The sequence below is a fragment of the Mirounga angustirostris genome, unplaced genomic scaffold, assembly GCF_029215605.1.
Source record: "Mirounga angustirostris isolate CCGP_5_RB_7025 unplaced genomic scaffold, mMirAng1.0.hap1 SCAF_17, whole genome shotgun sequence".
NCBI lineage: Eukaryota > Metazoa > Chordata > Mammalia > Carnivora > Phocidae > Mirounga > Mirounga angustirostris.
The window spans coordinates 334,412-357,239 of NW_026991725.1; the positions used below are offsets into that span (position 1 = coordinate 334,412).

At 51.0% G+C, this 22,828-nt stretch overlaps 2 protein-coding genes across 3 annotated transcripts in view; one reads left to right on the forward strand and one right to left on the reverse strand.

Annotated features, from left to right (window-relative positions):
• Window positions 1-17,713, reverse strand: CTNS (cystinosin, lysosomal cystine transporter). Of its 2 annotated transcripts, XM_064582316.1 has the most exons (11): window positions 17,574-17,713; window positions 14,828-14,907; window positions 10,768-10,846; window positions 9,346-9,430; window positions 6,188-6,291; window positions 5,934-6,065; window positions 5,055-5,154; window positions 4,843-4,962; window positions 3,630-3,800; window positions 1,741-1,858; window positions 1-1,445 (listed from the first exon to the last, which is right to left on the reverse strand). In XM_064582316.1, exons 2-11 carry the CDS (start codon window positions 14,886-14,888, stop codon window positions 1,312-1,314), a joined length of 1,104 nt encoding a protein of 367 aa, XP_064438386.1. In that variant the 5' UTR covers window positions 14,889-14,907; window positions 17,574-17,713; the 3' UTR covers window positions 1-1,311. The 2 variants fall into 2 exon arrangements, with proteins under 2 accessions (XP_064438386.1, XP_064438387.1); XM_064582317.1 differs by lacking the exon at window positions 4,843-4,962.
• The window catches only part of SHPK (sedoheptulokinase), a 24,966-nt gene continuing 19,841 nt past the window's right edge, over window positions 17,704-22,828 (forward strand). The window contains exon 1 of the mRNA XM_045889659.3: window positions 17,704-18,407. Within this exon, the coding sequence (XP_045745615.2) occupies window positions 18,108-18,407 (300 nt within the window). The 5' untranslated portion in view covers window positions 17,704-18,107. The remainder of the gene's footprint in view (window positions 18,408-22,828) is intronic.

Sequence of the window (22,828 nt, forward strand, 5' to 3'; positions counted from 1 at the left end):
TGCAGAAAGGAAACAAATCAGGTTTTAATTAAGGATATAAGCACCTCATTAATCTCGTAGTAAAAAGTCTGAGAGTGAGCTGACAAGGCACATCCTGGGACCCTCCCCTCCTGCCACAGGAAGGATAGCTGCCTGGGAAAAGAGGGAAAGAGGTTTGGAATAAGGGTTGGGCCCATGAGGACTATGTGAGGTGGTCTCAAGTCCTTAGGTGAGGCTCCTGAATAGCCAAAAAATTGGTGAGTCTCAGGAAGGTGTCTGGGGTAAGTGAAGGAAGGGGGCCAGCCCTCCCCTACAGGGGAGCTACTCTCACCATTTGGCAGGTCTTCTGGCCTCTAAGGCACAGAATGGTGTGTGTGTGTGTGTGCATGCGCACACGTGTCCTACACTCAGTCACAAGATAAGGAGCAGCTGAAGGGGTACATAGGGTCCCTGACTCTGGGAAAGTAGAGGTAGGCAGAAGGTGAAGAAATTAAGCCACTCACTTCCAAAACATCCCTCCAAAAAATCCAAAAGGGGGTAGTATGATAAAGATCCAGAGGCTTTGGGCGTAAGCGTAGCTCAGAACCAATCTGTTGGGCACCTCAAGGCCCAGAAATCCAGTTTCTTTACCAGACCCTAGCCTGGGCCACCTGTGATTACAGTTGTGGGTGTTGAATTATGTAGAATGAGTGTCAGGAAGATGAATGCTCAGAGCATGTGGCCTTCAGAGAAGGGACCCCCTTCCCCCAAGGCCTAACCCCCAATCAGTCCTGTCCCCTCTGCCACCAGCATCAGCACCAGCACCTCTGAGTCCGCTGGCCACACCACCTGGCTGCTTGGGTCTCTGGGAACACAGCAGTGGCAGCAAAGCAGCCTTGGCTCACAACTGGGGGGTCAGTCCTTCAAGCTGCTCCCAGAAACACTGGCTGCTTAGGTCAAGGCCTTCGGCTCCAAGTTCAGCACCCAATCCTGCCTGGGACAGCTGTCCGAACCCGTGTGTGCTGCCTGAAGCCTTAAAGAAAATAGAGACGGTGGCACCGAGATGCAGGAGGGCCAGACGCCCGGCTGGCAAGGCCTGGGAGGGGCCGTCAGCGGTGTGGTTTTCCATCTCAGAGCGGAGTCTGGTGTCTGTCTCAGGGGGAGGCTCCTCCCCAGCCCGGCCTGGGAGAGTCCTGGCTGAAGGCAGGCTGGTTTGTGTGTAAGACGTTTGGCCCTGAGGAAGAGAGCACTTCAACACTGTCAGCACACTGAGCCAGCCCTGCGCTCCAGCCTCTGCCTCAGCCTTCCTGGTGGGCATACGACCCGGGGCCATTTATGCTGGGTCCCTGGGTGCTAGTTGAGTTGGTCATACCCTGGTTTCTTTCTGTATAAGCAGAAGTGCTGAATGAAGAAGACAATATCGAAGAAGATGGAGAAGAGGCCGAGTCCAAACTTGGTTGGGTCTCCAAAGATCAGTGTCCACTGCTCTGTTAACAGTCACAGGGGACAGAGTTTGGGTTTAAGTTGGCAGCTCCTGAAACAGCTGGAGCATGTGGGGCAGCGGGGCTGTGTGGGGGTGGGGAGGTGTCCTCATCTGCCCAGAAAAACCACAAATCCTCCAGCTGCAAAGGCCCCTAGGTGAGTCTCCCCTGGGTGCTGGGACTGGGTTGGATTCTCAGGCTGAAGGGCTGGGGGGTGGGGGGGAGAGGTATCCCAGGAAGCCTGGCCCCACCCTGTGCCTGCAGCCCACCAGATGGGCAGGCAGCCTGCTGGCTGACTCACCATTGTTGTAGGACTGGAGGAACATCTGGAGGAGGCTGAAGCTGCCCCCAGTGAAGTCCAGAAGCACGTTACCAATGCTCCAGCCCTCGGTGCTTTTGTAGTAAAAGTTCATGTAGGCCTAGGTCAGACAGACAGAACGATGGCAGTGAGGGGGCTGGGTGGCTGCCTCTTAGACCTTGTGACCATCACTCCAAACAAGAGCAGCTCTCATTCCTCCCACTCATGTGCTTGGGCCTCGGCATCAAGGAACACAGTGACCTTTGGGCTCTGACAAGTCCCCACCAGCAGAGGGAACAGTATGGGCGGGTCCCAGGGTCTCATGTGGGTGCACAGCCAACAGCTCTTCTCCTTGCATCCCTGCACCTCACAACTGCAAAGGAGGGGGAGATGTTGCTTCTCCATCTTCTTTATCCTTCCCTGTTCTGGGGTGAAACCCTATCCTGGTTTTCTAGCAACTGATTTTTCTTCTCACTTCCAGTGAAGGAGAAACAGCCTGGACTTCATGTTGTCCTTATGAACATGGGCTAGGAGTCAACTTCCTGGTCTGGCATCCCAGCTCCACCACTAGAGGGAGGTTATCTTGGGAGTGTTACTGAAGTTCTAACCTCAGTTTTCCCCATCTGTAGACTGGACTTGACTCCCCCCTCAGCTCTGGCTGGGCTCTGGAGACTCCATCTCAGGCTTCCTAGGTCTAGTCGGTGGGTCCACTTGGACATCCCCCCACTTTCTGCTGCCACTGCCCACATCCTTCCTCCAAAGCCAGAACCCTCTGGACTTCTCTGACTGGGGCAAACCTCCTTATCACCCAAGAGGATGTGGCCTCTGTAGTGGTCTTCCCTCAGTCAGCCTCCCGTCAAGTCCCCTTCTTCATCCTCTCCCACCCTCTTTCACGCTTGTGGCCACCTCTCTAGTCTTGGGACAATTCCAAACATCTGCAAGTGGAGCTTCTGCCTCCTGGGTTGACCAGGCCCAAGCCTTCCCACACTCAGGGACTGTGGGCCCTACCTCCCTCAAGACCTCCCCCCGCCCACTCCGAAGCCTTCTTCCCCAGCCCCCGAAGGCCTGACCCTACCTTTTTAGCTTCAACAGTGCTTCTTGGTGCCTCCCGCACTCCTCTGACTGTGCAGACTGCCCCCAGCCTAGAATGCCCCCTCCTCTCTTGCCCACAAAATTAAGTCCTGCTCATCCATAAGAGCCTGGATCTGTTTCCAAGCCCTCCAAGAGACAGGCCTGGACTCTGGCCCAAATGCTCTCCTTCCTGAGCCCATGAAATACCAGGTTCCCTGCACTGGGGAAACTGAAAAGGAGGCTCCTCCGTGGGAGACGGGGCAAGTCAGAGGAGGCCCTAGATTCCGGGGTGGAGCCCGCCAGTGGCTGCTGTCCTGCGCGCCTCCCCTGCTCCTGGGCCGTCTGGGCTAAGGGGGAAGATGTGCTAGACTCTAAGTCTCTGCATCTGAATAGGACCCAGTACTTGAGGGAGCACGCTGAGGGCCCCTAGGGTGGACCCCGGATGGGACCTCTGAAGAAAACCTCTCTGGATGGGAGACAGAGGTCGAGGTCGCAGTGCTGGGCCGCTTTCCCAAGTCTCCTGCCGCTGCCTGTCCGGGTCACCGGCTGTAGCAATGGGGGGCAGAACTGATGTGCGTAGGAAAGACTGGGATGGCGGGACAAGTGACCTGACTCTCAGAGCGGAGCCTGAGCTCAAGAAGTCTCCACTGACCCTCGGGTGGTTCCTGGCTCCAGGGAAGAGCGGCAGTGCTTACGGCCAGCTTTCTGCCTGGCCCTGCGCTGTGGCACATCTCCTCACCCCAGCTAGAAGCTGCCCCATGCGAGCAGCACCCAGGCCCTGGGTCTCATCCCTCTCACGCTAATGGCCATGCGAAGAGTACCTGGGGAAAATACTTGACCAGCGTCACTGCGAGCTTGATGTAGGAGAAGCAGAAGAGAAATCGCAGCCATGGGATTACCCCGACCGCAGCCAAAACCACGGTGATGAGCACGAAGACCCAGGAGAGCACCAGGAAGCTGACGGCAGGCCAGGACACATGCTGGTTGCCTCGCTGAGGATGACCGAGAAAAGGAAAGGGAGTAGGTGGTAGGGGTTGGGGGGTTGGGCACAGAAAGCCCAGTACCAATCACCCCGTTGTCACTAGCAGGGTCTCTACTGCAGTCCTTCTTAGACTTTCCAGAGCCCATTTCTTCCCGTTCCCACATTGCAGAACTGGGTGCCCATCGGAGGCCACCAGGAGCTGGGAATGTGGCCTGCAACACACTGGAGGCCTGTGCCTCATGCCATGATCCAGGTGGAGCCTGATCATCTCTGGAACCCATCCCTCGCCCCTCCCTTTCCCCAGAGCAGGCCTTCACCGAGCTTCAAAGCAAAGGGTAAGAAAACCTAGAGAGTTCGTGAAGGTAGGAGCCAAGCAGTCCCTGGCTGACCTTGCATGTGCAGAGGGAGCTCCCCGAGGGAAGCAGTGTATCCAGTGAGAGAAAACATACCTATCAGTGTGAGTCCCTGAAAACCGGCCTAATGGTGGCGCCTTTCTCTGCTGAGACGCCCAACAGCCCTCCAGCACTCCAGCTAAGGCCGGTCTCCTCAGCATGGCACTGTAGACCCCTCAGGAGACCCCGAGCCCCAGCCACACCCATTTGCTCATAGTTCTCACTGTTCCTTGGCCTTCACAGCTCTGCCCTCCAGCTGGGGCTGCCCCACCCTGGCCCGCTTCCCCATCCCCATGGCAACATCACTTTCACTGTGGACCACAACCCCATGCCACTTCCTTGATGCCCTCCTTCCCTCTCCTCCCTGGCTGTGCCAGGGCCTCCATGAGCCGCCTGTGTCCTCCCCTCCCGCTCGGCTCTCAGCCTGCTGGGTCATCACTGCCTCTCTGTGTCCCTCATCCCAGACCTGGGGTCCTGAGAGCTTGGGTTCATGGGTGTTCCCTGTACCCAGCACAGGGCCGGGTCTACTCTCTCAGCCTCAGTAAGTAGATGCTGACTTTCTGTGTCTTCTGTAACATGGGAAGTATGGCCAACAGGTGGTGGGGGTGGGTGTTGGCCCAGGGAGCCCGAGGTGGGGTGGGCACCAGATTCATCTCTCACCTCATAGAGGAAGCACTGCACCATGACAACCAGGGTGAGGGCGACTGCGTGCAGACTGAAGAAGACATCATTACTGTCCACGGGGTTCACCCCATTGGGATATGTGAGGAAAAACTGCTCCTGGTTGAGGGGTTGGGAGAAGCTTGGGGGTGAGGTGCAGCCAGGCTACCAAGCAGCTGGGGCCGGGCTGCAGTGGGCAGGCAGTGCCATACCTTGATGTAGGGTACCCAGAGGAGACCAATGTTGAACACGCTGTAGGCCACGAAGCCTGTCAGGTTCAGGGCCACGAAATCAAAGCTCAGGCCAATGACACTGTGGCATGGGAGCAATGAAGAGACAAAGGGCAAAGGGTGAGACTGCGGGGAAGGGAGGGGACAGAGCTCCCAACGCATGGGGAGGAGGGCCCAGCTCTCCCAAGGACAGCACCGTCCTCAGGTCCCTTTGCATGCCCCAATCAACGCCACCCAATCGCACCCTCTTGGGAACGTTTCCTTCCTCCCTCCCTCCCTCGTCTCCTGCCTCTTCAAGTCTTGGCCCCAGAGGGAAGTCCTGAGCCTCCTCCACAGAGGAAGCATCTTCCACCCCCACCCCCCACCGGCTCCCAGCTCCGTAGCCCCCCACAAGGCCCATCTGATGGGGGTGACCACAGGAGAGCTGGAGTTCTTGCTGTGCAGACACAACTCCAGGCCCACTTTGTCTTTAAAGTCAGGGTGGGGCACCTTAGCCTGCGAGGCTGAAGGACCCAGCTCCGGCACAGCAGCCAGACCGGCCACTAACCCCTCCAGGGCCGGGTGGACCAAGAACAGAGCAGATGTGGTGCAATCCCCCAACCCTGCCCAGTCTCCACTTCCCTGAAAAGCCCCATTTTGTTGCTTTCACATGGAGGAACTGAACTGGGCCGCAGACCAAATGCCCAGAGCTGCAAGTCCTGCCACAGGCTCTTAGAGCTTTCACACTGGACACTTTCTAGAAAGGGCAAGAAGAGAGAACAGCAGAGGAGGAAAGTCTGAACCCATGCTGCCTACAGCCTCTCTGGAATGCCTCTCATCTTACTAGCCTCAAGGGACTTCACGTAAAGCTTAGCAGGTTACCTTTTCCGCCTCCAGTTGGTGATCACCTGAGGGTAGAAGGAGATGGACCAGGCCACAAAGTAAATCCAGCCAATCACCTGGTTTATGATGCTAACGACGCTGCTGTGGATGACCAAAAAGTGGATCCTCGGGCTAGAAAGAATTTGGGGACTGAGATGAGCTGAGGCTGAGCCTGAAGGAAACCCCCCACGTACCCAACATTGCCTGCCTCCCGTCTTATCATTTAAGGCCCGCGTGGGCTGAGGTCAGCCTACCCGGTCTGGTTGGAATGATTTCCGTGCAGATAAACAGTAACTTGTCCAACATCTTGAGATGTCACTTGAAAAGAGGAATCTGTCACTCCGGGAGGAACCACAACCTGTTAAGAAAACTGAATTCGATCTGGTGCTACAGTTATTAGGACCTCACTGAGTGTCCAGCTCCAGGCTACACTCTAGGGAATGATGGGACAGATCACACACAGTCCCTGCCTTCCAAGAGCTTACTAACAGGAGGGAGAAACACTGGACCAATTACTTGCCCCCCCCCGCCCCAATACCCGTGTGTTAGACGTTCTGAGCAGAACAACAGCCCTGCCCTGAGGCCCTCCCCTGCCTCAACTACCAGGGAAGGTGGGATAGCTCGATCTCAGGCAAGTTATTCAAGCTCTGACCTCAGTTTGCTCACCGGTACAAGGGGATAACAGAAGTGTCTACCTTACAAGGTTGCTATGAATGGCATAATGTCCATAAATACCATGACTGCTATTCTACTTCTGTTATAACGGAAGGCTCCTTAATACCCACAGACGATGTCTGCCCCATGCCCAGTGTGGCTGCCAAGTGACAAAACAGAAGACAGACACCTGTCAGGGAGAACATTCTTACCCTCCTTTCTGTCCAACACTTATCAAAAGCTCTGCTCTGAGAAACAGTACTCGGAGGCCTGCCTGCAATATCTGATCTCCCAGTCACCCGCCCCACCCCCGACATTCTCAAATCTCCCAAGTGTGGCAGGGAGCAGAATGATACCTTCCCTGAACCAACTGTCTCCCCCTCTTTGTTCCTTGGATATTGCTCTGGGCCCCAGACCTCTACCCATACCACAGGCATTGTGAGGATGCAGCCATTAGAATTCAGTGGCTTCTTTATGAGGACCCTGGAAGGACCGTCTTTTTGGTTTTAGCGCTGGAAATCAGGGGGCTTTGGCAGAACAAGTGAAATGGTATAAGCAGCTGCAGCAAAGCCCAGAGTCTGATTCATGGCCCACCTCTTGCAAGCTACATCCTCATGACATGTACTACTCTCGGCTACTTTTTCTTATTTTTACCAAGGTTTTTTTTTTGGCCATGTTGGTTGTATATTTGTAAGTGGCCACTCAGTCCCTTCAGGAACTAGGCAGGAAGAAAACTGGTCAACTGGAAATCAACTGATACAAGGCAAAAGGAAATCATAACTATCACTATCTTTTTTAAAAATTATTATTAAGCTTTATTTTTAATTAATTTATTTTTTTAGAGAGAGAGTGCGCACAAGTGGGGAGGTGCAGAGGGAGAAGGAGAAAAATCTTAAGTTGGCTCCACACTCAGCATGGAGCTTGATGCGGGGCTCGATCTTACGACCCTGAGATCACGACCTGAGCTGAAATCAAGAGTCAGACACTTAGCCGACTGAGCCACCCAGGCGCCCCAATAAACTTTATTTTGAAAACAGTTTTAGGTCTACAGCGAAATTTATCACTATTTTTTACTGAGTGCTTTCTTTCTACATGCCAGATACAATTCTAGACATTTTATACTTGCTACAGCTTTTAATGCTCACAACCCTGTCAAGTAGACATTACTAACGTTATGTCTACAAATGAGGAATCTGCGATGTATCGGGTGGAGTACCTTATCCAAGGCTCACGGGTCAGGCTTCTAGACTACCTGACCCCCAAGTTCTAACCAGTGGTTTCCAAAGGCACAGGGAGTAGATAGGAGTGGTTAGAGCTGGATGGGGAGGGGCCATATAGGTTGGCCCCTGGAAAGTGGGTTGGCGCCCATATAGATCATTTCTATAACTGGATTTGACTTTCCACCATATAATTTTTAAAAAATTATAGTTGACATACAATGTTATCCACCATTAAATTTATATAAAATTGAATTATCACATAATGTGCAGAAAAGTACACACATCACAGCCTGATGAAGTAACAACCACAAACCAAGATCAAACACTTAGGTCAAGAAACGGAACACTTCCAGCACCCTAGAAGCCTTATTCTGCTCCTTTCCAGTCACACCTGATCCCCAAGGGGAGACTGCTATGCTAACCAACACCACGGACTGGCCCTGACTGTGTTTGCACTTTACGCCCAAGGAAGCGTACGGTGTAGGCTTCTCTGCATCAGCCTTTTTTTTGCTTAAGATCATGTTTGACTTTTACTGGCCCTAAACTAGGTGATTAACGTCCTTCCTCAGACTCTAAGTTTGATCTGTGGATCAAACCAGAGCTCAGCTGGGTGCCACAGTCTGCTCTAAGAACCAATGCCTTTTCTTACCCTGCAGCAGGCTTCATGCCCCAGGGCAGGGGGAAAGTTGTGAGAAATGGCTCTGTCTAATGAGGTGTGGTGTTCACCAGAGGGTGAGAGAGGACTGCCTTCCCACGCAAGGCCCTTCTGGGTTGACACCCTTTATCTGATCACATGCTTCAGTACTATTTTCTCGCCGGGGCCTCATAGCCAACCTGCAGCCCATTTCTACAACCACACAGGGCCTCGTGACATGCTGCGTAGTTATCCCTGCATACAGCTTGTCTATTTTTTTTTTTTTAACTCTTGTTTATTCTCTATATTGCTGCCTTCCCTACTGATATTTTTTTATCTAGTCAATTGGTAATTGCTCAAATGTTGGTAAGGTAGAAGCAGTGTGTATATTAACAGATAAATGCATAAGGACGATGAATTGTCATTGTTAGCATTTGGCACTGGTTTCTGGAAATAACATTCAACCAATGGAATCTCGGAAGAGTGCTTTGCAAACTTCAGTGGGGGCCTAAGTCATCTGGACATCTTGCTCATATGCAGGTTTTGAATCAGTAGGTTTGGGATGGGGCCCACGATTCTGCATTTCGAAAAGATCTTCAAGCAGGGACAGTACATTGGGTCCGCCAATGCCCTCTATGCAGCCAAGCTTTAGAAAGCTATCTGATTATGAATTTCTTCTACATTCCCAGAACCATTTTTGCCTCAAATTTCTTACTACCACCTTCCTCATTCCATCTACATGGCATAAAATGGCCATCCTCAAATTGATGAACAAAGCCCAAATCAGAGATTTTTAGAATGATGGAACAGGAGCAGCCCACGGTATAAAAACAAGGTGGCCTAATTCTAAAAGCACTTTCTTAAAAAGTATTTTATTACCCAGCAGTTAAAATTCATTACTTACTTCATCAGGGAGCTCAAGGATAGTAACATTTTTTGAACGAAATGTGATTTGAAAAGTGATCACCAAGGTTGCATTTAATGGATGCCTGTGGATGATAAGAGTCTGATTACTGCTGAGAAGTTGGACACTGTGAGATCTCAACCAACCCTCTGGATTTCACACAGGGCCTGTCACTGCTCAAGCAATTATAATTAAGTGCTATGTGCTAGGCCCTGAGCGGTAGAGGTGGGGTCCTTGCTCCTAGGAGCTTTTCATCGGTTTCGGGAGACAAGAGGCCCACAGGGGCCAGGTGAGAACATGAGAAGGTGGGGAACAGGTTGTGACTGCCAAATCAGGTGTCCAGAGGCCAAGAGGACCATGCCATCTGCTCTGGTAGAGAAGGCTTTAAAGGGCTTGGGTCTGAGCAGGGACCAGTGTGTCCCCAGAAAGCCAGGAGACATGTCCGATGGGAGTAGCTGGTGGTGTCCTCAAGTGTGAATGTACAGACCTGGAGTGAATTTGGAAGGCCATGGAAAGCCCCTTGAGGATTCTGGAGAGGGGTGATGTGGTGAGGGGAAGGCTTGTCAGATTTATAAGGTGTCCATGTAGAGGGGTGGCAGGAGCTGGGATGGAATGCAGGTTGCTATCAAAGCTTTGGTTTGAGATCAGACTTCCTAGGAGAGGTGAAGAAAAGGAAGAAGCGTAAAGAGAAAAGGACAAGGTTCTAGGTCCTGGGGAATCCTCACAGCTGGGAGGCAAGAGTAGGGAGAAGCAGTAAAGGATAGGGAAGAGGCAGGCTCTCTGGCGGTCTGTACTAGGTTGGCACCTCACACCTGAACCAGCAGAGGTTAACCAGTAAGACACTCAGAAAAGGCCAAGCGGGAATGTCACCATGAATGGGATCCACTCAATAAGATCACTTCTGCTTTCAGAAGGGATCTCGGAAGTGCTGCCGAACAGCTCAGCTCCTTGCCCCTTGACCTTCAGGGCTCTCATCAAATACTTAGAGCCTTGGAAGGGACCACTCTGAGGTCTGGCATCAACTGCTGGTCACTCAAGGCCATCTCTCAGCTGGGGAAAAGGTTCATGTCTCTAGGGGGAAGCCCCCTTCCTCCTCCTCCAACCAGAAACAAGGACTCAGTGGCCGGGAGTAGAGAGACTCTAGGACCTGAGTCTGCAGACCACCTGCTATCACCTCTCTTTCTCTGGCTTGTCTTTTTTTTTTTTTTTTTTTTTTAAAGCTTATTTTATTTTCTCAGGAGAGAAGGGACTTGATACCACCATACAGAAGATCCACTGGCCCTAGGGTTCTCTGGCTTGTCTTAAAGTAAAGAGGCCAAGGTATCACATTTGAAATATGAACAGATAGAACCAGGGGTCAGCCCTGACCTGCCATGGGGTGAATGAACTGGGCTGATGACAGAGTTGGGCCCGGGAACTTACTGAAGCGTGATGCTGATGTTGGCTGAGCTTCCATTTTCCAGCTTCACAGTGGGAGGAACAGTGAAGTCGACTGTCGACTCTGGAAGGACCCAAACCAATGACAAATCGTTAGGTCAGAGAACTCAGGCTCACAAGGAAAAACTGGGATGAGGCTCCTCAACATCTGAACTCATGAGCTCTGACTCATGACAACCCCCATCTTCTAGAAGAAGACATGGAGGTCCTGAGAGGGTAGGTGATGGGCCTGGAAACCTGAGCCTTCATTATGCTCTTTCCCCTTCTGCTGCCAGAGAGAGGTAGACACAGGCCTGAGCAGGAAACACTGTAGCTTCTTCTTCCCCACACTGAGAGGTTTGAGGCTGAGTTATCCAGAGTTTTAGAACAATGGAGCCCCAAATTTGTCACACAGGAATTCATGCATCGATCTGGGACTGAAAAATGTGGACTTGAGCCACCTCTTCAGATGGGAAAGCACAGGGGGTCTCCTCTGTTCATGGAGCCAAAATGGCCCTGCAGAACTGGTCACTCTCAGAGACACACAGGGCCCAGCTATCCTGTTTCTAAAGAACGCCTTTGGGCTCTGTACTAACCCATAAAACCCATTCACTGATTCCCTTCCTGAGACTGACTATGCTGGGGAGTGGGGGGAAAATGGTGTATACCACAATCTCACTATCGGGGATTTCTTCTTGGCATTAAGGTGTTAATGCAGAATAAGGTAGACAAATAGGCCTTGGGAGTAAGGGAGGAAGCAGGTTTGGGAGGCCAAATACCCCAGAGCAACTTGGCCATAGAACCAGAGTGAGAGAGCCTCTCTCTGACCTTTCCCTGTGTTCTTTGGGCAGCCCACACTTGTACCCCACCCTACTCCCAGGTGCACTCAAAGCCCCAGGCCCCTGTCCACGTCACCTCCCTTACCTCAGGGCCTTCAGGGTTATGCAAGGACTAAGGAGTGGTCATGAAGCTAGACTGGGCAGGAAGGGAGCCCATAGGGGAAAGGAGCTTAACTTGATTAGGATGGTCCTTGTAGGGGGAGCGGCTGCAGGCAGGGCCCAGGTTTCTCTCTCCCCAGTTCCCTCTAGGCAGAAGATAAATAAGATCTGAAGTTTTAGGTGTTCAGGTTGGAGGGGAACTTAAAAGTTCCCTGATATAACCTCCACTGTCTGATCCCCTTTTTCATTACTCCTACCTGGAAGTTGCCCTTCCTCTGCCTAAACACCTCCCAAGAATGGTAACCTCATCTCCTGCAAAGGATTTGGCCAGCTTGGAACTTGTACTTCTGGGCATGGCTCTGAGAGCCGCCTTCTCCATGACAACCCCGCACACATGAATGTGGATAAAGGCTCTGTCACCTGCACCTGCAAGCCTCCAAGCTGAGACTCCCACAGTCTGAGGTCTCTAGTCTCAGCACTCTCCTCACACCTGCCTGGCGTCCCACTGAGTGGGCGTGTCCCCATGTTGGCCCCTGCAAAGGCCAAGCCTCTCACAGCTGAGTAGGACGACCCCTCCCTTATGTGTAGCCTCAGGGCCCGGAAGCAGCTTTGGCAACTCTGCCCCTTCTTTTTCACAGTCTGATAGCAACCTGAGGCTTTGTTCTGGGCTTGCACAGCTGGGGGGCAGTAGGACTTAAGGTCTCTGATGTTACTTTCTACCGAGAGTTGAGGACCACACCAGAGAAGCAAAACCATTGACGAGACAGTGCCCAGGACAGAGATACTGAAAGTGATGCCAGGCAGCCCCCCACACCTCTGGGGCAACCCATAACCTCTGGGGCCCGAAGGTTCTGCTGGGCTGTGGTCACGGTGAGAGGTCCGCGTGGCCTTTGCTCTTCCATATTCTTTGCACTTTACAAGAGGAGGCTGTGAGCGCCTGAGAACCAGATCAGGGAATGTTTACTTTCCCCTCACTTGGCTCTTAGCAGCTGAGAGACTGGGCTCTGAGGTCACACGGTCCACCCCGGCTTTGTGCCTTCCTTGCTCTTAACCTCTCTATGGGGCTCTATTTCCTCACCTGTAAGATGGGGAGCACGGCACTACGTATTTCACATGGCGCCGTGTAAGACACAGTGTGGGAGTGTTTGTGACACACTTCCCATGTGGCCCGAGTGCTAGATGATTGCTGGTGACTGTTCTCATCATGTAAACACTGTAGGACATTTTCAAGCCCAAGATGGAAGGCAGTTATGAAGCAGGCATAATTTCCAGAGAGAGCACATTTTAAAGTTTGCCCTTGGGCAAGAGTCTCGGGACACCACATCAGAATTACCAAACAAGTCTTCATGGAATCACCTGAAGTTTCCCCTAAGGAAGGGTTTTTTTTTCCAAAGGAATACTTATTGGCACCCTCCACTGCGCTCCCCATTCCACCCACTCTGCCTCATGGTTCACCCATTCTCTAATTATTGTAACAGTGAGAGGTGGGTATTATCCTTCCCAATTCGGATATAAGGAAACAGAATCCCAAGAGGGCAAGTGTCTTGCCCACATAGCTCAGACATGGTGGAGGCAGGATTCAAACCCAGGCCTGTTTGGCCCAAGGCCCAGCTTCTTGGCACTAGGTGGCAGTGCCTCAAGATTCCACCCAGAGAAGTCAGAGACCGATCATCTCATCCACAGTCCTTGATGACCAATCCCCAAAGCAAAGAAGAAGACAAGCAGAATGAGCTCAGAACCCCAATTCTAGTCACTTGATTTCATGGTGTTTCCACTACTCTTTTTCAATGACATTCAGGAAAGGAAGCAAAGAGTAAAACGGAGCAGGGATCCTATGCAGGTGTCACCTTTGGGGACTCTGTGACTTTGGGGAAGACTTTTTGGGTCGAAGTTTCCCCTCCGTGTAACTGCGGTGGTGGTGGCCAGATGTGCTCTTCTTTCCTGCCTTTATCTAAAGCCTGACAGTGCAGAGCAGGTCTGGAATGGGGCTCTGGAATTCGTATGGAGAAACACCAGGCTTCAGGGTACCACCTTTCTGTTCCTGGAAATGGTTTCTCCACAAGGTGTGACTGCAAAGTAACATGACTGATTGTTTAACAAACCTAGAAGAGCCTTCAAGAGGCCACATAACTGTAATGGTACAGCCACTGTGTACAGCTCTCAGGAAGCTTCGGCAGGATTTGTATTGTTTGTATAAGGGTCATTTGAAATCCTTAGTCAGGGATTTTACGATATATTTGATTTTTTAAAAAAGATTTTATTCATTCGTTCGACAGAGAGAGAGAACACAAACCAGGGGAGCAGAGAGGGAGAGGGAGAAGCAGGCTCCCCACTGAGCAGGGAGCCCGGCACGGGGCTCGATCCCAGGACCCTGGGATCATGACCTGAGCCGAAGGCAGATGCTTAACCGACAGCCACCCAGGCACCCCAAGATATATTTGATTTTTGACAACAGCCAAGCTGATGATCAAAATAACCAGCCTGCCATCCTAGGAGTGCTAAACACTTTCCGTCCTCTTCATGGAAGGAATTTCAGCAATGTTTTAGGCAGTGGGAGAAGTGATAGAATGATGCAGACCTCTAACGGCCCTGCTGCTCTTACAAACCTCACAAGGATGCCCAAACCCCAAGGTATTTTTTGACAACCAGCCTGTGTTATGTGAGGCCCCTAGCCGCCCTTGGGCTGCTGCATCCTGTTCCTCGGTTTCTCTCTAAAAGAAGGTTTTTCCATCTTACAAGGGGATGCCTGGCAGACTCCTCAGGTATCTGAACCTGACAGAAGAACCAGGTGCAACAAGATGGCCACCCCATTTGCTTCTGCAGCATCTCCTAGGACCTATAATTCCTTCTGTGAGGTCCACAGAACAGGGAGTTGTTGAAGCTCTGCAGTTTGACTTTGGTGGTACAGAAAAGGTAATAGGGACCCCATGGAAGAAGGTCAATTATTTGTGAAAGTCCTGAATCCCAGACCTGGGTCTGCTCCACCACCCAGTGGTCGTTTGGCCAAGGAGCCAGCAGACACATGCAGTCTGGACAATCCTGAACCCTTGGCTACGAACAGGTCTGGCTACTTACTCTATTGCACCATCTCCCTCTTTACAAAGTTGATGACCCATTTCTAAACTCACCACATTTCTCTATGAGCTTCAGGGGAAGAAGGATAAAAATAATCAGCCAACTCCTTATCATGTTCCTCAATTTCAAAGAACTAGGAAGAAAAACAAACAGCAAGAGAAGTTCAGGTTAAAGTTGGAGCAGCTCAGCAACAAATGGACCACGGCACAGACAGTTCCTAAAGGGCTTTCACCTCACACCAGTGACCTCACATGCTTTGCATCACCAGGTGACTGGGGCGTGCGGTGTGTGGAACATAGCTTTCTTTGATATGTGGAGCCATGGGCTCAGAGAGGCTAAGTGTGTTGTGTAAGGCTCCACTCTGAGGAAGAAGACAAACACCAAATTTTTCCCTCTTCAACTGCTTCTTGTAACCTTGTTAACAAAAAGAAAGAATGCAGTTTTATCGGCTGGGGGTCCTTTTTTTTCAAAAAGTTATCCAAATTGTGGTCAGATATTTGACTTTGTGAACCTATGAACCTTAAGGAAATTAATTTCATTCCTTGTCCTGGGTCAAAAGCCTAAGGGGCTAATGCCACCACCTGACACCGGGTTAAGACTTTTTCATTTGACAAATGTCACCTCTCCAGGACTGGCAGGGATCACTCATAATGGGGACCCAGTGAGGGAGGCGCCCCAGATTAGCCCAGGGGAAACTCAGTGGTTAAGTGAGGGAGATGCACTACATAACACCTATAACCCCAAAGCACAGCAGGTGAACCACGTGTCAAGATGGGGCAGGTCAGCATGGATATCTCTAACTTGGTCTGCACATACTGCCTTGGCATGCAGAGCCTAGGCCCTCCCACCTGACAGCCTCTGGGGAGTCCCGTGGGGAGAGCTAGGAGAGGTCTGTGTGGAAACACCTCTCTGATTTCAGTTTTCCCAAAGGGCCTCAAGGAACCTCCTAATACATCCCTCCCTTCAAAGACATCTTCCTGACTGCTCCAGCCTGCCTGATCTCTGCCTGTCCCTGTCTCCTCCGGGGGCCTCTCTGCCTGGGGCAGCTCCCTTTGATCGGTTAGGTCTTACTTCAGGAGCTTTCCCACCTGCTGGCACTGACCTGCTCTGTCTCTGGCCTCCTCTGGATTCCTTGCCTTTGGTGCTGTATCCCTGTGCTCCCTACCACCCACTTTCTGTACCCTGACCTGCAGGGAATTGCTCTGCTGTGTCTGTGGAGTGAGCACGGGTCTCCCGTTCACTCTTGCCACTCTCTGCTCCTCACACCTGCCTGTGTCCTTAGGTTCAGGATTCAGAATGTCCCTCAGGGTAGAGTCTGCGTTCCCCGCCCCTGGAAATCAGATATGAACCAAGCCTAACCAGCTCCTCTCATCCTGCAGGAGCGGAATGTGGACTAAGAAACTCAAATGTTTGGTCAGCAAAAGTCCCACCCCGCCCGACCCAGAGTCTGAGATACATACCTTGCAGGAAAGACACCAGGACAGATAGACACTGAGAAGTAAGTCGATTAAAATGTCAGAAAAACGTCAGAGTGATAGCTATACACTAAAACTATGTCTTGTGAATGCTACAAGGTAGAAATATAGAATTTCACGACAATGGGCTCTTTCGGGCATGCCCCTCTTCCTGTGTTAAGTTCTATCTTCCAGGTGTCACTCAGATACCATTTCAAGAGGTCTCCCACTCCCAAACCATGCACCCCTGGAGCAACCTGGGGTCAGGGGTCTCCAGCTCCTGTCAAGTATCTGACTTAATCCTGTCAATTGTTTTACAACCTGGAACACCTTGAGTCTCCTTCCCTTGTAGGACACAGAAAGTGTCAAAAATGTGTGCCCTGCAGACAGACTGCACAGGTTTGAACCTGGGCTCCCCATTTATTGTGTGACTTTGGGGTGCTACTTAACCTCCTCAAGCTTCAATTTCCTAATATGAAAACAAGACAGTGGGACTACATCATAGGACTTAAACGAGCTGAAATGCATAACATGGCTTGTGGCCCTCCAAAGGGCCACAGTACACAGACAGACTTAATCAGTGGTATTAAAATTTCATAGTGGTGGGGAAGAGTTCATTAGAAAAAAAAAAGGTTGAGAAACAATGTCGTAAAACGATTACTACCGTTGCCTCGGCACCTAGCAAGCTCTCATAAAGCATAGGTGGTTATTTTTCTCAGTTCTGTTTGAAAGGTCAGTTGTCCTCCCTTCCCCCAGCCTGAAAGTCCCGGAACGCAGGGCGGGGTCTCATTCTGCTCAGTCCCCCAGAACCCAGACCCGCGCTGAGCACACCAACGGGAGTTCGTGGAATGGGCTTTTCATTTTTTTTTTTTAAAGATTTTATTTATTTATTTGAGAGCGAGAATGAGAGAGAGAGAGAGCATGAGAGGGGGGAGGGTCAGAGGGAGAAGCAGACTCCCTGCCGAGCGGGGAGCCCGATGCGGGACTCGATCCCGGGACTCCAGGATCATGACCTGAGCCGAAGGCAGTCGCTTAACCAACTGAGCCACCCAGGCGCCCAGGAATGGGCTTTTCAGCACCTCCTCTCTCCAAAGTAATCTGCCAACTCCGCGACCCAGATTCAGGCGGCAACTCACCCGGAGGCGGGGAGGGGGCTCGGACTTGCACGGGAGTAGAGCCACCCACACCACCTCGGCAGCCCAGGGTCCCCTGCCTCCGCTCACCGGCCCGCGGGCCTTGCAACCCGTAGGCTGGCTGTCTCGAGGCCGGGACCGCTGGTGGGTGATGGAACCCTGGCGCGGCTGGAGGGGGGACTAGACGCGCGGCAAGACCTCAACCGACTTACCCTGCCAGTCTTTAGCCTCTCGGGGTCCGCCGGGTAAATGGGGGGAGGCTGTTGGGGCCGCGCCGACGCCCACCTGAGACCCTCTAGGCTCCGGGCAGCGACCACAACGGACGCGGGATCCGTTTTGGACCGTACCGGCTTCCCCCGGCAGCCAGGCTTTGGACGAGGGCGGGCCAGAAGTCACCGGACTCCAGCCACCGGATTCTCGGCTAGCGGAGCTCGGTGCGATGCACGCTGGGAACTGTAGTCCGGCAGGGCTGCGGCGGAGCAGAGGGGCCCGGGCGCCTTGGCGGGGATAGGGGCTCGGGTGTGTGGGAGGCTTAAACCACTTTTAGGGACACAGAGCCTCCCGGAGCCCCCAGTGCCTGTCGCCGAACTCCGCGATACCACGGTGAGCTAGGCCGCGGCAGCGCTCGGCCGTCTTAGAGCGGCCGCCGCGTGGAACGGGGCCCCCTAGGTCCTGCCTTCCGCCGCCTGTCCCCCCATAGGCGGGGCCCGCCGGGACGGCGCGCGGGGCTCCGCCTTCCTCGACCAATGGGAAGGCCGGAAGCCTCCATGCTGGGTGTGGCTGAAGGGCCGGCCCCGCCTCGGCGCCTGGGAACCGGCCGGAGCGGGCCGGAGGGGGCGCCACTCCCCCAGACGTCGGCTGCGCGGCGCTCCGAGGCGATGGCTGCGCGGCCCGTCGTTCTCGGTATCGACCTGGGCACTACGTCTGTGAAGGCGGCCTTGGTGGAGGCTGTGCCCGGCGACCCATCGGGGTTTGTGGTCCTGGCGAGCTGTGCCCGGGCTGCGCGGGCCGAGGCGGCGGCCCAGAGCGCGGCGGCAGGGCCCCAGGTGAGGCAGTGTCCTGGAGCGGCGCCGCCTCCTCGACACCCCTCTTCTCCAAAGAAGTGTCCCTGGTTTCTCCAGCCTGCCTGGCCTCTGCCTGCCTGCTGTAGCTCCTTCTGGTCCGTTAGGCTTCGTCCCAGGAGCTTTTCCCACCTGCTGACCCCGATCCGGCTCCCTGGCCTCTGGGGGCCTTGCTTAAGGGCGCTCTATCCCCGTGCTCTCTGCCTTCCACTTTCCGTACTTTGATCTGGGGGAATTGCGCTCCTTGTGTGACCTCGGGCCTCCCTCTTGTTCTTGACCCCTTGCACCTCACACCTGCCGGTATCCTCAAGTTCAGGATTCAGTCCGTTCCCCAGGGCAGAATTTGGGTTTTCCTCAGCAACTAAGACTGTAGAATCAGGGCCTAAGCGGCTCTCCTCGTTGGGCAGGTGGACTGGGGAATTCAAACACTTGGTCAGCAAAGACACCAGGACCCAAAGGCTGAGACACCTTGCAGGAAGGACCGCTCAGACAGAGACGGGAGAAAAAGATCGGATGGATCATTATACATTAAAACTAGTGTCTTGTGAAAGCTACAGGGTAGAAATGGAGACTTTCGCCACAGTGGGGTCTGTTTGGAGATGTGGGTTCAGGAAGATCATCAGTTCTTAGAGCTGGATTTCATTAATTCTCTTAAAAAGGTAGCTCTATGTTCAGTTAATGGACAGTAGAAATTAATATCCAGGAACCTTCTTTGTAACCTTATGACTTTTTTTTTTTTTCTGGATTTCTGCTTGTTTTCCCAGTTGAAATAGGTGGCCTCTAAGGCGCTTTCCAGCCATAAACCTGGGTTTTCTAAGCCCCACTCCCAAGGGCTTGTTTTTCACAATCTTTTGCTGCTTATCTAACTCAGTTCTTTAGGGTTCAGAGTCCGTCTTGCTCAGAAACATTTTAGAGGGTAAAGAGTTCAGGAGCACTTTGCATTTTCATAGAGACTCAAAATTAGTTTGATTAGGGCATCAGGGTATTTTAGAATGATTATTTCACCTGTGGGGGTGAGCAGCAGAGCTGGGATTACAGGGAGTAGGTTTAGGCACTACCCTTTTTTCTTGAAATAAAGCCGCTCTTTTTTTTTTTTTTTTTTTTTCTAAGTAGGCTTCCTGCTCAGCGTGGAGCCCAGTGCGGGGCTTGAACTCACAACCCTGAGATCAAGACCTGGGCTTGAGATCAAGAGTTGGATGCTTAACCAACTGAGCCACCCAGGGGCCCCGAAATAGGGTCACTTCTTGAAAACTACTTTCCCCGCTTCCCACAGCATTCAGCAGGCTGTTCTGTGTTTACAGGCACACCATGTGCCACACCTGCCTAATGAGGGGTTTAGGAGAGGCCAGGAATAGCCCCCCCTTGCATCCTCCACAGGTGTTTTGTGCTCTGGGACAAACAGTATTGCTGTAATTTAATCTATAGCAGGATTTCTCAACCTTGGCACTGTTGATACCTTGGGTTAGATGATTCTTTGTTGTGGGGAGATGTCCTGTGCGTTGTAGGATATTCAGCAGTATCCCTGGCCTTTATCTACTACATGCCAATAGACCCTTCTACCCAGTTGTGACACCCCAAAATGTTTCCATTTTGCCAAATGTACCCCAGGGGACAAACATCACCCCTGGGGTGAGGACCACTGAGCTACAGAAATGCCTGATGACTCTGTCCTTTCCTTTTCCTTCCATACTTTTTACTCTTAAGAAGTAGTGTATACACCAAGGTCAAGCTTGGCAGCTGTATGGAAAGTCAGGCTTTTAGGTATTTGCAACTTTAAAATATCAGGATTTTTGAGGGAATCTCTGTGACCCTTTCTGAGTTACTAATTTCTTCTTTCTAGGCCTCAGTTTCCTCATCTGTAAAGAGGGGTGTGGGGGAGGAAGGTTGAATGGGTTTCTAAGTTCTTTCTCAAATCTAAAGTTTTAGGATTTGATTTGGTTGTAGAGGGATGAATATTCTGAACCAAGGAATGGGGGCAGCACTTTTCCTGTTACATTGTGGGTATGCCCACTGTCTGAGAGCTACTCCCTGATCACACTCACCACTAAAACTCAAACTAATTGCTGAACACTCACTGCCCCCTTGTCTTCACTTCCACCTGGCCCATTTCCCTCCTCCACTATCCCCACCCTCGCAACTCACCCACCCTGGGCCCATTTGAAACAGTGGCTCCTCTGTCTTGGGTGGACACACCGTCTGAGGCTGTGTGGGAATTCTTCAGCAGCATCCAAAAGGAATTCTAGCCACAAATGTGACCCACACCTGTAATTTCCAGTTTTCTAGTATTAAAAGTAACATTTGAAATTAATTTTAATTGCATATTTAGTTTAGTCCAATATATCCAATGTACTATCATTTCAATATATAATAATATAAAACTATTAATAAGATATTGTGTAGTTTTTCATATTAAACCTGAAGTCTGGTATGTATTTTATACTCCCAACACATCTCAATTCAGGTGCACAGCCATGCACCACCTCTCTGCTGGTCTCTCACTGCCCAACAGTCAGTTCTGCCATAGTCTCTCCCATATATAAAGAGTCCTATTAGAATCTGGGGCTGCATCCTCAGGAAAATGGTTTGTGCTGTCTTTGCACTCCTTCCCCCATCCTACCCATCCTCACCTTCCTTTTTTTCTGCTCCTTTATTCATGCTTGTTTGGAGCCTAGAACTGCCCCTGCCCAAGGCCGGCAGACTGACAGGGCAAGTGAGGGGTTTGTCCCAAGGAGGCGAAGGCTGCGTTCTGCCTTGGGCTGGCTCGCCTGGGGCTTGAGTTTTCCGTGGGTCCTTCTAGTTGTTAAGTATAAGGTTATTTTGTGCCTTGAGATAATTTGTGTGCCAGAAACATTTTACTTTGGTTGAAATAAAAATAAGTATTCAATTTATTAAATTCAGAACCCTAGTTCTTAAGCTTTTAAATTTAGCCTATAAAGCTGTTTCCATTTATAAGTCTAACATGTAACTATCATTTTTGAGGATCTTTGAATAATACTTAATGCCATTTCAGTTAAGTACCTTAGTTACACATTAGTTATACACACACACACACACACACACACATATACGTATTGTAGTTGCCTGACCCAAAGCTTTTCAGAACACTTAAATAATTCTTGTAAATCTAATAAGTTAAATGGATAGCTATGTAAACTTTAAATGTTTTGTATGTTTAAAATCCTTTTATAAATGTACAGTAGTGAGATTTGAATTTATAATCACAAATCTAGATCAGTTACTCGATTACAGAGGTAACCTAGGCCAAATTCTCTTAAACATATAAATTTACCTAAAATACCAAATACTCAGAAGTTTCTTTAAGCACAAATGTTAATCAGATAGGTATGACTCTTTTAAACATGCATATTTAATTCTTGATTTTGAATTCTTTGATATCTACTTAATCATGGGGCGCAGTTGGCTAAGCGTTCAACTTTTGATCTCAGCTCAGGTCTTGATCTCAAGGTCATGAGTTCAAGCCCCACGTTGGGCTCCACACTGGCTGTGGAGTCTACTCGAAATCTACTTAATCATTGAGAAAACAATTATGTCATCTGGGTTTCTTTTCCAAGTGTATATTTTGTGGTGGCCTCCTTAGCTTTTTGAGACTTCTTACTTATTAGAGGCATCTCCTGGGAGGGGATGGGATCTTGGAGTCCGATTTCTAGTCTTTAACAGGGACTTCATAATTTGAAAGAAGAGATGGTCATGGAACCTAAATGTTTTTTGGTGTGAGTCACCTACTTTTAAAGTTATATTAGTCTGGACCTCCCACCCATTTGGATATACTGCTTAATTGGTTTTGGCATTTCATTATCTCTAAGATACCTAAATGTGTTTTCGCTTCTGATTCCAGAGACCTTTAACCTTTTTCAAATCCTGCATTCTATTCATATTTTTGTCTCTTAGGACCATCTGACTTATAGATAATAGTATGCTGTTTGATTCTCCTTATTTCTCATGACTTTGTTTTTCAAGGTTATTCTGCCTAGAGAAATTCTTAAGGAGGCAGCAAATCAGAAGAAAAGGCAAATCAGGAAAGGATGGTCCTGACTTTCTTGAATCTCATTTCCACCCCCCCAAAATCTCTCTATACTATCAGTCTCTCTCTGGGTACCTTATACCATTGCCTAATTAACCTTCCGATGATGGTACTGTCCCATTCAGAAAGCCCGAGGTGCTCCCCATTGGCTTTAGGAGGAGCCCCTCACCCTGGGGCTCGAGGTCCCCCACTGGGCTCAGCCTGTCCTCTTTTATAGCCTCATCTGCCGCCAGCCCTTGCATGGACCATCTCCCTGGCGCTCTGCCCAGGTATTCTCGACATTACCTCCTTGCCTGCCTTGCCTAGTGGGTGTTTTGTTTCCAAGTCTAAGGCCTGGCCCTAAAGACACTCAGGAAATGTTTGC

Excerpts from the sequence above, each read along its gene's own strand:
- CTNS (XM_064582316.1), bottom strand. The coding sequence starts at position 14,888 with ATGATAAGGAGTTGGCTGATTATTTTTATCCTTCTTCCCCTGAAGCTC. Across the intron at positions 5,155-5,933 it reads ACCAACTGGAGGCGGAAAAG|TGTCATTGGCCTGAGCTTTG; the intron begins GTAACCTGCTAA and ends CCCATGCCACAG. Across the intron at positions 1,859-3,629 it reads TGGTCAAGTATTTTCCCCAG|GCCTACATGAACTTTTACTA; the intron begins GTACTCTTCGCA and ends TGTCTGACCTAG.